General features: G+C 44.0%; 1 protein-coding gene across 1 annotated transcript; it reads right to left on the reverse strand.

Annotated features, from left to right (window-relative positions):
- Window positions 1-8791: 8791 nt before the first annotated feature.
- ZDHHC22 (zinc finger DHHC-type containing 22) lies at window positions 8792-14507 on the reverse strand. The gene is made up of 2 exons (XM_026048314.1): window positions 13620-14507; window positions 8792-9352 (listed from the first exon to the last, which is right to left on the reverse strand). The coding sequence occupies exons 1-2, from the start codon at window positions 14179-14181 to the stop codon at window positions 9087-9089; spliced, it is 828 nt and encodes a 275-aa protein (XP_025904099.1). The 5' UTR covers window positions 14182-14507; the 3' UTR covers window positions 8792-9086.
- Between the last annotated feature and the right edge of the window lie 337 nt (window positions 14508-14844).

Genomic DNA, 14844 nt, shown 5'->3' on the forward strand with positions numbered 1-14844 from the left:
CACTGCTGCTGCTGCTAACGTGCAGTAATTTAAACAATAGCATATGTTTGGAATTGAAGTGGCCCTGAGCTCTGCTCCTTGGCTCACCTTGGGCAAGATACTTTGATCTCATCAGCTCTAAAAGGACAAAACAAAAACTTATTCACTATTATAATGTACTTTAAGCTTCTCTCATGAGAATTTCAACACTGGCATTTATCACAAGACTCTGTGTTGTACTGGGTCTGGTGCTGGGTTTTCCTACGGCTGAACATCCATAATTCCATAATTTAGTGTAGGGGCAGGTTCCTCATGTTTTATGGAGCTGAATGGAAATAAACAGGGGACTTTAAATTCATCCTCTCTTTCTATACAGGGGAAATAATGTAAAAATGTCATGGCTGGTAAGATAGGGGAACGGAGTGTTAGTCGGCAGTGCTGCCTACATAAAAGCCTTTGCAGTATAAGCAGACCTCTGTCTTGCCCACAAAATGTGTGTTATTATATGTTCCCGTATGTCACTTTTATCTTGCATCAGGAGGAGTGTTGCCAGCAGGTCAAGGGAGGTGATTCTGCCCCTCTACTCAGCTCTGGTGAGGCCGCACCTGGAGTACTGTGTTCAGTTCTGGGCACCCCAGTATAGGAAGGACGTGGAGCTTCTGGAGAGGGTCCAGAGAAGGGCAACCAGGATGATTAAGGGAATGGAACATCTCTCGTATGAAGAGAGGCTGAGTGAGCTGGGCCTGTTTTCTCTGGAGAAGAGACGGCTCAGAGGGGATATGATTAATATGTATAAGTTCAGGAAGGGAGAATGCAGGGAGGAAGGGGACAGGCTGTTCTCACTGGTGGCCAGCGATAGGACGAGGGGTAATGGCCACAAACTGAAGCATAAGAAGTTCCGTCTCCAGGTGAGGAGCAACTTCTTTACTGTTAGGGTAACAGAGCAGTGGAACAGGCTGCCCAGGAAGGTTGTGGAGTCTCCTACTCTGGAGGTCTTCAAAACCCGCCTGGATGCCACCCTGTGCCACATGCTGTAGGTGTGCCTGCTTGAGCAGGAAGGTTGGACTAGATGATCTGTAGAGGTCCCTTCCAACCTTAAATATTCTGAAATATTCTGAAATATTCAGCATGTAAACTGGTCCTTACGCTATGGTCATGCAATATATAAGACTGAGGTCAAAAGCCCTGGTGCTTTTCAAGTGTTGCACTTCCATATCTAAAACATGATTATATTATATTTGAAATCATAAAAATATGCTGATGGCAATCCTGGAAGACATCAAGTAATGCAGTCTAATCAACACAGCTCAGGAGCACATGACTGAAATTAAGTACATGAGTAGTTCAGCTGCAGCTAATGGGACTGTGTCTGCGCTTGAAGCTAAACATATGTTTAAATCTTTTTTTTTTTTTTTTTTTCCCTGGATTGCGCTATAGTGCTCTGCAGCTAGCAGGTTTAATATATTTTCGCTACTATCTCTTCATCCATGCATTTTATATCCTGCTTGTATAAATATATTTACATGCTTTGCAAAACTCTGCCAGAGAAATGCATGGATCTGTCAGAGCCTGAGGTGAAAAGGGTCAGGGAATAGGATTTGTTTTTATAAGGACTTGATTTTTGAGGCAGCTTACATATTTATAATTCTTTCAGATAGCACTGTGATTTATAATGCATTAATGAGCAGCATTTTGTATGCCTGGCAGAAGCTGCAGGAGCACTGTCTTGCTACTTATGCACCTACGTTACCCAAGTGATTTAACATTCCACCCCAAATTCGTGTTTGTTAGGAGGATCTGACATTTAGCTACTTAACTGCAAAAGGATTACTTTTTGTCATGTAGCACTGGAAACTTCTGATCTCCAGAGTGATGCTTCTAATGTCTATGGGGATTGAAAATCCGTAGAGCCTCTTAACACTTTGACATCAGTGTAATCCTTGATTTTAGGCTTGGATGGAAATATAAATTATGTATTGGCTAGATTTCCACTGGGGTTTCAGTAAGTAAATTTTATCAAATAAGCATGAAAAGTCATTCTGGTTGATTCATGAATAATAATAGCTGAGCTAATGAAATGTCTACTTTCTCCTTCTTGGTGTTTTCTAGATACTGAGATAGTGTCCCCCTTCTTCTACCTACATTTTTTCCAAATGACCTGTTATGTTGTGTGAAAAATACTTGCTTCTCTTAGATTTGGAGGGAGAGGGAACAAAAGTAGAGAAGAGAGGAAAGAATCCCCCCAAATATTAAATCTTTTGTTACATTTCCATTTGTATGTCTTTTTGCATCTGTTGTATTTAATGATCCCAGTATTTCCTGAGATTCTGAATTGATGGTGTTTCTCACTGTTTCACAATGGTACTACGAGAACTTAGCATACCTAACAATTCATTTTGAGGGAAAGAAAATACACATTAAATGGAATATAGGAAGATTTTCTTCAAGTTGCGTACATACACAGTGGGCATTCTCACAGTGCTTGAAAGGGTAAGGGGTTAACAACGCAAGAAGTTTGGATATCTCTTTGTTATATTGAAATGCTGAGAAAATATTCTAACTTGTTACTGAATGGAGATGTAAAATTGTTTTCTGCCTTTTATCAATAGTAATTGTAGCATTTACTAACAGATGTTATATGGGAATCATTCTGTAATCCTATGCTTATGAAAAGAAGACCAAAACACTTTTGTGTGCTTCTTTCAACACATACAAGCAATATATAATCGTTTTTGCCCAATTATTTGTATTTCAAATTGCTTCCATTGAATAAAATGCTATGATACTAACTAATATTTTGAACTCAGCTGAGATGGTATGAGGTGCAACTCAGAATAGAAAAGTATCATAATCTTATTAAAAATTTCCAGATGAGGAAGATTACTATCTGGAACCCCTTCGACTTAAGTTATATGCTTGCTTTTATCTGTGACTTTAGCAGTTGTCTTGGTAAAGAGTGGCAAATTCTCTAGTTTATATTTCCCACTGTTCTAGCCTTATGAAGCTGTTACTTGGCCACTGGCTTTTACTCTCTTCAGGTTACAGCTTGCTAGTCAGGAAGAGTGACTATCTTCTTGAGTGCAAATGTATCTTACAGTTTAATGGTGAAAGAAGAAATATTTGGTTTTATTTCCTGAAATTTTAGCCTGTAATTCCTTTCCTTAAAGTGAATTCTTTATTTCCAGTTACTGACAGTTTATCCAGTCCAGAGAATTTCTCCCATCCTCCAATATATACGTATGAGAGTCATCACATTTTCCTCACATTTACTTTGCTGAAAATTACCCAAACTCGCCAAATATAACCATTTCTTCCCCTTACAAATCCATTTTTCAGCATCTTAATAATTTATTACTTTTCTGTGAACTCAGTCTGCTTGACTAATGAACGCAGAGCTGAATATAATGTTCTATATCTTTATTGCATCAGAGCACCATAGAGAAGGTTTATATTTTTTTTATTCTGAGTTCATCTTCATATGCAGTCTGAAATGATGCCATTTTTTTCTGCAGACTAGTATTTAGTTTGTCCAACATCATGCTATAATTTGTAGGTTGGGTTGGCACACTCCTTCACATATTACTCACTTTTCTACTCTTCTCCCTTAAACCTAATTTATACTCTAATAAGCCTTACTCTTAAATTTGTCCTTTCCCACAAGACACTAATAGTTGGTTGGGTGATGTGGGCAGTGTCTGGCCAAATTGGTTCAAAATGAGTACTGAGCACACGCAGTCTAAGAGAGATCGTCTAGGGAGAGATGTGGCATTTACTTCCAACCTAATTACAGGAATTTCTACCCCAAACCTGGGTCTGATGCAATACATCTTCATTATGTATAAGATTCATGTTTGGGCTTAGGAGTTTTAATGGGTAGTTGACAGCCTGGACAGTAAAATTCCTATGTCCAAAGCCTGGACTTAGGCTCTGCCTAGGCTGACTGTGCCTGCCAGTTGCATTGCTTTTATAGACCAATTTCTGAACAGCTTCACATTGCATGATTATCTCAAAGTGGTGGGGTCATCTGAGGTGGCTGTGGGCTGAGTTATGACCTTGAATATGCTCCAGACCTGAGAGTTATTGGAGCCAGAAACTGGAACTTGCAGCTTGGTATGAATGTTCAACTCTTATCTTGGGATGAGAACTATATGAGTTTTTTAGTTTTGTTTCCATAGGTTAGTGAAGGCTCAGGAGTTTCCAGAGGTTTTAAAAGAGATTTTAGGTCTTCATGAACCATATGGCTGAGGGCTTTGGACTTTGCTACTGCTTTTTCTGCAGTTTCTGCAGTTTCTGCAGTGTTCTTCAACATAGACTGGGCAAAACAATTGAAAAAAGAGACAGAAGTTGTGCATTCTCCTAAGCCTGTGCATGTACAGTAATCACAGGAAATCCAAGCTAGTAACTATTCAAGGTTAAAGTAGATTAACAACAAATTGTAGAAAATCAGTAGCAGATGGATGGAACTTTCCCATCTCCATTGATCTCAAAGTAATTCTCTCTCACACCAGGGTTTGCTACTGTCATTCATTCTTTTGCCAGTTTGTAAGTAAACTGAACGTGCGTGCTCTGCATGCCTTTGATTTTTTAATTCTGGAACTGCTGTTAATGTGTCTGCCCGCGGTTAAATGAGGCGCTGTACAAAAAGCAGATGATGCTCATATTTGAGGGCTTGTATTTTTTATTTGTGAACATCTGGGGAGGTTGGAAGATGCTGGATTTCAAAGCCTTTTGGGACTGGCCTGTCTGAGCTCTGACATCACTTGCTGGCTGGGGACAGTAGAACAGCTGACGCTTAAACCTCTTCTATGCAATGAAGGAGAGGATGCTGTCTGGAAAGCTCTGTAACGGCCTGAAGCACAAACTGTTCTGTATTTGCCAACTTAAGGGGCAAGCTCCAAAGTTTGCTATTCCTCTGGCTTTTTGGAAAAGATTTGGAAAAAATGAAAGGAACCCACATATGGATATGTAGTTATGTGTGTTAGTACAGGTTGTTTGACACTGTTTTCTTCAATTCAGATATCTAGCAGGGCACACAAACTCCATACATGCTCTAAGTTTTATTTTCCAGTTGGACTTCTGTCCATTCAGCTCTCAATGAAGATAGCTTAAGTCATACTGTTGTACTCCTACCACCTGCCAGATGTGAGTGCATCGTTTCTACCAACATCAAATCATTTCTGCTCTCACTAGGGCTGCTTTCTCTGATTGCTGTCAGCTGACTGTTGTGAAGATAGGAACCTGACCTAATCTCTGACCTTGGCTTTTCTTTCCCTCGCACCAGGACTGTCTGTCCTCCTCCAGCTCTTTTACTTAATGAGTCTCCTCATTCATTTCTTCTGTCTCCTTGCAAGTATTTTTAGAATGTGATGATCTCCCTTGGACTGGCTATTTCTCAAACAAGATAAATGTTGTTTCACGTAGACTTTTCTCATGTCTTCCTTCAGCCTCCTTACTTGAGACTCTTTATTTTTTAAATCTATATTCTCTGCAGATATTAAGATATCCAGTAAAGAGCTTTTCATTGGAAAAAGAAAGCCTTTGCATGCAGGTTTTTAGGACTACCTTAGGCTGTAATATGAAGAGGAATACCATCCACTTATTTTTGTAAGGGCTTCTTAATATATGTAATATATGTAAGGAAAACCTTACACTAGTTCACTTGCAGTTGCATTTCATAGTTTGTTTTATACTTTGAATGAAAGGACTTCTCAGATCTTAATGATGCCATCATTTCTTCAAGTAGGTATGCTTAAAATATACCAGCCACTAAGTAAAATTTTCTTGGGTCTGTGAGATTTGTTCTTGGGCAACAGGGAGCTTTTCTTTCATCCATTAACATTATCAGAGGAAAAACTGATGCTCATCTGATTTTCCAAAGCCCAGATAGGCCCTAAATATTTTGCTTTTAGAAATGTTAAAGTAGTTAAACGTTGTCACAAGAAATCACATTTCAAAACTGTTCATACTGCAGCTGTTCCTTAATAAGATGCCAATTATAAGTAGTGGCTCTCTAGGCATAGAAAATGTGACGGTTTCATTGTTTACATATATAGCACTTTAGAGCCATCAAGGAGATTTAGCCGAGAATTTGTGACATTGCCACGGAGCTCAGCCTTCATTTCCTAATTCATGGCTAAGAGCAAAAATTTTGATTGGAGTCATTAAGCCCCGTTAGATTTTCTTACCGAGGATTTCTGTAAGTGCATATGCAGGTGTGACAGGGAAGGGATGTCAGGGCAGATGGATAATTAAAGAGCTGCTCTCAAAGTGTTCCTGCAGACAGAACCGCTGCTCTGTCACAGTTCACAGAGTTGGCAATGAGGGAAGGGATGAGCCAAAATACAGTGACACTGTGTTGTTGCATTTTTACAGCTCTTTTCATCACAGATAATCACAATTGGAAAGGTTGTATACTACTGCCACCAAAGTGCAGTCGTTTGCTGCAGAGGAACTGTTTAACTGGTTAAGAAAGAACAATGCAGTGACATACAGGTATCTAAACAAAAGAATAACTTGGGGTCACTGTGCTGTGGTTATCCCTCCATCCGGTACTTCAGCAAGGACTGAGCCTTCGCCATGAGATCAGGAGACAGCATCCTCAGCAGAGCGACCAGGCACGATCCAGCACCGATATGAAGGCTACAGGCTTCACGGCTGTGGGTTTTCCTTGCAGAGCACCCCCCAAAACTCAGTGCTGGCCGTGCCTTTCTCAGCAGGAGGCACCTGCTGAGCTCACAGCCCTAGGCAAGTGTCACCCAACTAAAAGGACCACAGGCTGCCCAAAACTGCAGTGTCAGTCGAACAGCAAAGGCAGAGGACAAGGATGTCAAAATGTAATTTCTGCTGACATGAGGAAGCTACTGGCTGAAATCTTGGGAGCCTGTTGCCTTTAGAAACACACTGGAAAAAATAAATAAATAAATAAATAAATAAAAAGTTTGATCAACCAATTGGGGAAATAGGAACAATTCTGGGAATCCTTCCAAGACGAGATATATGATGTGAAGTGCTGGCTCCGGTTGCAATGACAAGGTGACTGTCTGCTCTTCGTCTTACCAATTAGGAATGATTTATTTCAAGATGCTGTTGTGTATGATGGTAATAGCTTAATTCTTCTGTAGCTTGCGTTTGAGGCTCACATTGTAATTTATAAATAGAAATTAGAATACCTACAGACTGATTATTAGATGCATTTATAGAATGGGAGTCAACGTAAAAAGGGTGAAATGCCTTGTCCAAAATAATATAATGAATTGTAGACAAAGCTAATAAAAAAATTCTGTTTTTTCTTCAACAGGAACGTAACATGCTGTAACAATTGTATTTATCTCCATATACAAAGTCAGCCAATAAGCTGTAAAAAAGCACAACACAAATGATGTTAAAAAAACACTTTTTATTGGTCACTGTTAGTGAAAATACAGCATATTACACATGGAAACAGTGGTACATTCATGTGAACACACAGTGGGAGCTTATATATTTTAAGTATTCAGCTATTTTTTTATCTGTTTTGTTTTGTTTTTCAGTATATTCTAATGGTTACTCTGCTCATCACAACAGATTTTGTGTGTTATTGACCCAAAGTGCATACAAGTATGAAGCTGTGAAGGGCATTTACAAAGCCTGTCACAATGAGTGCCTCAGCTCTGCCACATGAGAAGCACAACAATGAAAGCGGATCTGGTGTGTTCATCCACCTGGGATGCACCGAAAGCCTATTTTTGAGGAAGAAAATTCACTTTTCGCTGTTTGCCAACATACTTCCCAGCCTGTTAAAAGAGAGGCAACGGTTTCCCATGCAGCCCATGGAAGGTAAAAGAGAGGTTTCCTGTTCCAGCTGCTGGAGGGTCCAGCACTGAGATCCTGGCAGAGATGTTGTGGTATCCTTTCTTAAGGCTCCTATTAGCATAGGATCTCAGCACTGATCTCACGGGATGTTGCAGCTGGAAATCAACTGCTGCATTCAGCTGATTAATCCCTGTAGTAATTCCATTAGCCTCTTGAATGGAGTTATTACATGGATAGATTTACCCCTCTGTATCAGCCCAAAAGGGAATTGCCCTGGGGGACCTATGTGGGTGGCAGGGATGTCTGAAGCAAACATTTTGGTTTTGTTTTTAGTGTAGAGCATCCCGATGGGGTGGAAACCCCTCTGCCTCCTGGGGGTTGGAGCTCTTGGTGATACCAGGAACACAGACACCTGATCCAATGGGATGATGCCCCAGACCTTGCATGCCCGGAGGAGCTCCAGGCACCCCGCTCACAGCTCCCTCCCTGCACATCCCCCTCGCCCCTCAGCCTGCCCCGCGTGCAGCTTCTCAAGCACAAGCAGCTTTTCCTTCACCTCCGCAGTCTCCTCTCCTCGTGTCACTGCACCATGATGATTTATCTCCTGTCAGAAGGGCAGCCTTGCCGAGACTGTGTCCCTGGGTGAAGGACTCCTGAAAATAAGCAGGTTGCCACCCTCCCTTAGCACTGGACAGGGAGGAGAGCAAGGGAAGAAACGGGGCAAGTCGTGTTTTCTCTTGTTTCCTCCTCTATTTTCTGGCCTGAGGTGAGCAGGTTTATCCACCTTCCCAGCCCTGTGCATAACCCAGTCCCAGGGTGGCTTGGCTGCCTTGCAGCTCTATCGTTAAAGGCTTCTCTGTATCTAAAAGCAGCTTTAGGTTTATGAGAGCCAAAGCCACCCTAGAAAACCCTCCCAAGGAGCAGACTGTGTTTTTACAGTCTCTGGCACCAGCCTGGGCTTTCCAAAAGCTCCTGTTGTGGTTCTCTAGGGAAGGCCCGGGCTGGCTGAGGGGGCAGGTTCTGGGAGGCCTAGTGGGGAGCCACGCATTATCCCGACTAATTTTCTTCTACTTCAAAGGCTGTTGCCACGTACACAGGTGCTGTGATGTGACTACTAAGCTGCAGTATCTCTTCATCTACGTGGTGTGTGATCTCCTTGTTAATATGCTAAATTTATTCCGTTAGTTAGCTAGTCCTTTCCTCCCACAGAAGCGGCTGTCCAGAGAGATGGACTGGTCCAACTCCTCAGTGATCCAGAGTGGGAGAGAGCAGGGAAGGGGTCGTGTGTATGAGCTGCACACACACGCTCCGGGGCTTTACTTCTCCTTCTGCCTATGGTTGTCGCTTCCAACATTCAGCACAGGGATGACAAGTCCTAGCAGCCACCTCTTCCCGAAGACTTCCCGCAGGTTCTGCCTCCATGGCCGGGCTCTTACCACCATCCCCTTCCGCACCTGGTACCGCGTCTGCCCACGTAAGATCAGCAGCATCTGGTGGCAGCAGAAGCCAGCGCAGGCCAGGCCGATCCCAAGCCAGAGGTAGAGCATGAGGATGACAAACATCTCGGAGCTGAGGAGAGCCCCTGTAAGCACGGAGTCAGGAGGAACAGGGCAATGAAAGAAGTGTTTTAGACACGTCAGCATAGCAGTTCTGCAAGAGCACAGGGCCAGGCAAGCAAAGAGCTGGGTATATCCTGCAGCACCTGCCCTGGTGAGGACTTAGAAGAAAGGCATGATAATTACCTTAACTATATTAAAATGTTTTCTTTGTAGTGTTCAAGGCAACGAGCCCTAACGGGGCAATACTAACATGCTGGCAGCCTCAGTAGAGACGGCTCCCTTTGCTCTTAATGTGAGAATCTGGATTTAAGGGGCAAATCCATGCAGAAGTGAAATAGATTTGAAAGACACCAGCACCATTTTGCAGACAGGTTAAATGACTTAAAGACTTACCTGCTAATCACAGTGAAACTAAGATTTATGGATTCCTTTTGAAAATGGTCATGGGACTTACAGCATTTAGATTGTTCCAGAAACGTTTCTGTGTGCAGCAGTACTAAGCACAAAGATTTGTGATTCACCACTATCTGTATGTATATAATATGTTAAAATGAAATGATTAATAATGCCATTCCTAGCATTGGGCAAACGTAGTTTTCATATGAGTGTGTGAATAAATCAGATTTTTTTCCAAAATATTTCCAAAGTATAGTTCATATTCTTTTTTTAAACCTGCTAGAACACTCTTTATTTTATAGGGCTGAAATTCTGAACTCAACAGTTTTTGTAATATATATTTATGTTGAGTGTTTTTAAGTTAAAGGAACATTCTGTGTGCCCTTCTCTCTACTACAATTTAAAACACTTGGAAAATATTAGCTGAGTAGCAGTTATCATTGAATGACCTCTTGGTGCCTAAACAGATATAAACTCATTAAAGTGGTAATATATATGTACATATGAATGTGTGCACGCATATTTTGTATATACTGATATATCATTAACCACCCATATTTACACACAGGTACATAGAAAAAATAAAATTTCTGCAATTTTTTTTTTTAGATAAGAAAGCTCTTCAGTGTTCCCTTTTCGGAGAACATGTGACAGGGCAGTTGCAGGCTCCGGGTCCTCTGCATATGCAAAGTGCAGTGCAGGAGCGCTGCCTCTGGCCCCACAGCAATCCCTGCCAGAGCAAGGGTTGTGTGCTTAGGAAAAGTGCTGCCTAAAAGCAAACGCATGGCTGCTTTAAGCTCCAAGTTTGATAGAAATGTCTCTTGCTTCCCTTATACAGAAAGCCAGAGTGGGTGGTGCTGCTTGGCATTCCTTCCTACGAATCCCAGCTTTTCCACCTTGCAGGGCTCTAAGTGAGAGGTTGGGACTGACCATGGTGTTTGCTCCAAGTTTTGAGCTTGGCTGGGTGGCTCCATCCGAGGATGATTTGCAAGGAGACTGACTAATGCCTGGAGCTTTCAGAGACTGTCCTCAAGCCTAGGAAAAGGCACAGGCAGCAGTCAGTTTGCTTTCCAAAGGCAGCATCGTCTTTCCCTTCTCATCAGATCCTGCTTGGTTCAGTGGGCTTCATATGCAGCACAGCAAGGGCAGCACAATCCCTATAGGATGATGACAAATCTTCATACCAAATCAGCCAGAATAACTTAATAAATTAGATAGAAATGTCATAGCCAGACATGGTCTTCTTTGCCTTTCTATTACTAGGCCAGAGTGTGACAGAGATTTATTCTTTTCTGTAGCTGATGTTCAGATGGAAATGTGGAGAAAAATATATATTTGCTTTAGAATCCTATAAATAAAGTTTATAGCCAGCAGGGCTATAAGTTTTTTTTCTGTGTGAGCTGCTGAAATTCAATATTGAGCAAGAAATTACCCTTTTCTCCCCTCACAAATGTTATGCATCTCTGAGCCATGTTTCCAGATATGAGGTTTCTTAACCGTATTCTCAGGTTAGCTACATAAATCATTTTCTATCATTTCTTTTGTGGATCCAATCTGACCTGTATTTACAAAAGTATTGTTCATTTGTCCCTCACCTCACAGCCCATTTTACCCTCAGATTCACTTTTGCTCTAACCGACCTGATGTGATCTCAAGTTTTTTGCCATACGTTATCTATGCCACAAAGCTGAAATTACAGATTCTGTGTCAGATCCTTAAACCCATGCACAAGCACGGTCTGACATAACTCGCCAACTGAAAATTTTCCCAGCATGGAGTCAGGAAATACCTAGTTGAACTAAGACCGGTAGATCCACCATTCATTACCTTCTGGTCCTGCCTCCAGTACAGAAGACATGCTGGAGAAAAAGAAGACAGATATGCTTTTTCTCTGCTATAGCAGATCTTCATTTGGATCCCTCAACAGTTCTTAAGTAATAGTTACGTTAGCTGCATAAAAAAGGTTGGATGGATGATCCTTCGAGGTAACCACACCATACCATGTTTTTCTTTCCTGAACTTTGGAGGTTAAATGTGGTGGCAGAAACCCCATAGGTCCTTCTTCGCAAGGAAGAAACATGCTACTCATCCTCTGTATTCCTGTGTGAGGCAGCAGGTTCAGCTCTGGCCAGCCTGGAATTCAGTGGGAACTGGGAGCTGTTGCCTCTTGAGGGTGTTCTAACTCCAAGCCCTTAGCCCTGCACCCAGCCCAGTTGGGCCCCGCTCAGATCTTGCCCAGGTGCTGTCTTTGGCACTGCTGACACTAGAATCTAATCACTTCACTGACTCCTCAAATGTACATCAGGACCCATATTGGTGCAGATCAGCCCGCAGAACCAGAGACACAACTAATTCCTTGACAAACTCCTCCCACATCTGTGCCCCAGTCTTCTGTGCTGAGCGGAGCTTAGGCATGGGAAAAATCAGGTTTTTAATGTTTAGTGAAGTTCATGTAACATTATTTACAAAAATTGTTCTACTTGGAAAAATGACTCCATAAAAATGCCATGGCAGGATTTCATGTTTATTGTCTCTCAGTGATTACCATGACAAATCTACTAATTTGCCAAGTAGAGAGATATTTGTTTGTTTTCAGATGGTAAACCTGCAAAGCCAGCCTGGAATCTGCAAAGCTAAAGCTGGGGCCTCCCTGGCTCTTGTGCTAGGAGCAGCGAAGGCTCCACAGCTGAATCACACCCCTCCTGGTGCCCGTGCATGAGCCAGAACAGGCGCCAGAGCTTTTTTATGGGGCTCGGCTGCATGTGCAAAGCTAAAAAATACGGAATACCTATTTTAGTCTGTAAAGAAAGCAGATCTACGTCTGCTAGTCATGAGCTGCATATGGAGAAAAGATGACATTTTTCTGCAGTCACTCTCAGGGCAAAATAACAGTAAGCTCTCTGCATAGTTGCTTTTCTGAGGCTGAGCTTTGTCTCTGGTCAGGTTTTATCTAGCTCTCAGGTTTGGACAGAGAAAGGATTGAGGCTCGAGAGTTTGAGGGACATGCTGAAAGGTGACGTGACAGGTTAGAAGAGCAGAGGAAGAGTTCCGGGAGCAGGATCAGGAGGAAGAAGGGGAGGGTCTGGCAGATGTATGGCAGAGAGAAAGGCAGAAAAAGCAGAAGGAAAGGTAAGGGGTGGTGAAAGGAAGAAAGGCATTTGCTTTTGGTGCAGAGCTCTTGCAGACAGCAGTCACGTGCAGAATTTCCACCTCTCTGTGGAACCACGTCCCAGACTAGGGTCGAGAGAGCTTGCTGATCATGTCACATTAACTTTCCTCTTGGTTTCCAGAAGCTAACTGTTGCCTCAACCTGAATTCTTCCATGCTGGAAGAAGGACAGCGTATCAGTAAGTTTGCACTGCTGGAATAGGAGGTGGATGTCAGTGAAGTACGCTGGGTGCATCGACCTACATCGGGAGAGTAGGAATATCTTTACTAGGGAATCTGAAGATCTGTAGGATATGAAATCCTACAGATGTACCACGACCACCCATCTCTGCCTGTAGGAGAGCAAAAAGATGCCCTTTGCTTATAGGTCAATGAATAAAATCATCTCTCTCCTTCTAATTGCAACACACTTCCCGCATGACCAACAACCCTATTCTATCACTGACAAGCTGGTTATGTTTCTTTAATCTAATGAATTATGAATAGGATTGTGGCTGTAACTTGGAGCGGGTTCCAGCCTCTATTTCAGCTGAAGCAAAATCATTTGCAAACACTGTCTCTAGACTCTAAACAAAGCTTTACTGAGCACAAATAATTCTTGCTCTTGCCCATTCCCCCCTCTACCAATCTAATCCGCCACTATTGGGAAAAGAGCAAGTCCTCCCTCACACCCCAGGGGCCCAGGAGGAGGAACGTGATCCTCATGTCTGAGGAAGAGGTCCTTACCTGAGAAGAACTGGCTGATGGAGTGAGGCAGAAGGGTGAGGAAGGCCAGTGGATTTGCAAAGGACATGGAGAGTGCAACAGAAATGTAAGCCATGCCTGTCACCAGGGAGTGGAGGCAAGCCAGGGAGGTGTAGAGGCAGAACATGATGAAGTTTCGCATGTTCCTGCTCCCGATGCAGTTCCCTGTGAAGAAACAGTGGTGGTCATGCCTCTGGGTGACTCTGGCACACAGTCTACAGAAGTGAGTGCTGGGCAAGGCTGAGCCGGGGGACCTGCTTCCATCCAGCCAGTCCGCCACCACTTCGGTTCCTTGGCCCAAGTTTAAGCCCTTGCCCAAGTCCTCAGGGGAGCTCTGGATCACAAGTACGTAGTTGCCCAGGGCATTAGCTGAGAGGAAGAGGAAGAGGGCCCCATGCAGCAGAGCAGGAGAGAGAAGTGAGGTGGCGGAAGGGTCTCTGAACATGCTGGGGATGAAGAGAAAGATCTGGAGGACGAAGGTCACTAGAGAGATGCACAAGAAGTAGGCTGGAGCAACCACATTGAGCAACCTGAGAACTAGCATTGCGGATTACATTCCTGCAGGGGAAAGCAAGGAGAGAACGAGCACCAGCGCTCCGGCTGCACCCTTCATCCTTCCATTTCCTGCCGGCTCCCCGGCCCCGCTCGGCTCCGGAAAATGCCCCCCGGGGGCCGCTCTCCCCCGCCGCCGCCCCGCGGCCCCGGGGACGGGGCAGCCGCTCCGCGGCGCCCGCAGGAGGCAGCCCGGCCCCGGCGCCGGCCTCCCGGGAACTTGCGGCGGCGGCGGCGCCCGGAGGCTCTGCGGAGGCTGGAGGGGAGCGCCGCGCACCGCTCCGCTCCTCCGGCGGAGCCGCTCTGCCAGCCAGGGTCAGCTTTGGTATTGCATGAGAGGGAAAAAAAAAGGTGGTGCTGGAGGAAGGGGGAGTGAATTGAAAAGGGGAGGGGGGAGGAGGAGGGAAAGGGGGAGAGGTTGCTCTAATCCACTGCAATACGGATCAAATCCAATGCTCTAATTTATCCCTTAAAGCCACGGATCTACAGATTACCTCGATGACCGCTGCCCTGCTCCGCACGAAATTAGAAAATGGACCAAACAGCCGGTCAGCCGCTGTCCGGCTGCAACCTGCGGCGCGGGGCTGCGAGCGCGGGCGGCCGCGGAGGCGGCGGCAGCCGGGCCGGGCGGCGCGGAGCCGCGCGGGGCGCGGGG

The sequence above is a fragment of the Nothoprocta perdicaria genome, unplaced genomic scaffold (assembly GCF_003342845.1).
Source record: "Nothoprocta perdicaria isolate Ctin4 unplaced genomic scaffold, notPer1 scaffold_53, whole genome shotgun sequence".
Taxonomy (NCBI): Eukaryota; Metazoa; Chordata; class Aves; order Tinamiformes; family Tinamidae; genus Nothoprocta; species Nothoprocta perdicaria.

Coding starts and splice junctions, on each gene's coding strand:
- ZDHHC22 (XM_026048314.1), bottom strand. CDS start 14,181: ATGCTAGTTCTCAGGTTGCTCAATGTGGTTGCTCCAGCCTACTTCTTG. Junction 9,353..13,619: donor CATCAGCCAGTTCTTCTCAG/GTAAGGACCTCT, acceptor CCGTGCTTACAG/GGGCTCTCCTCAGCTCCGAG.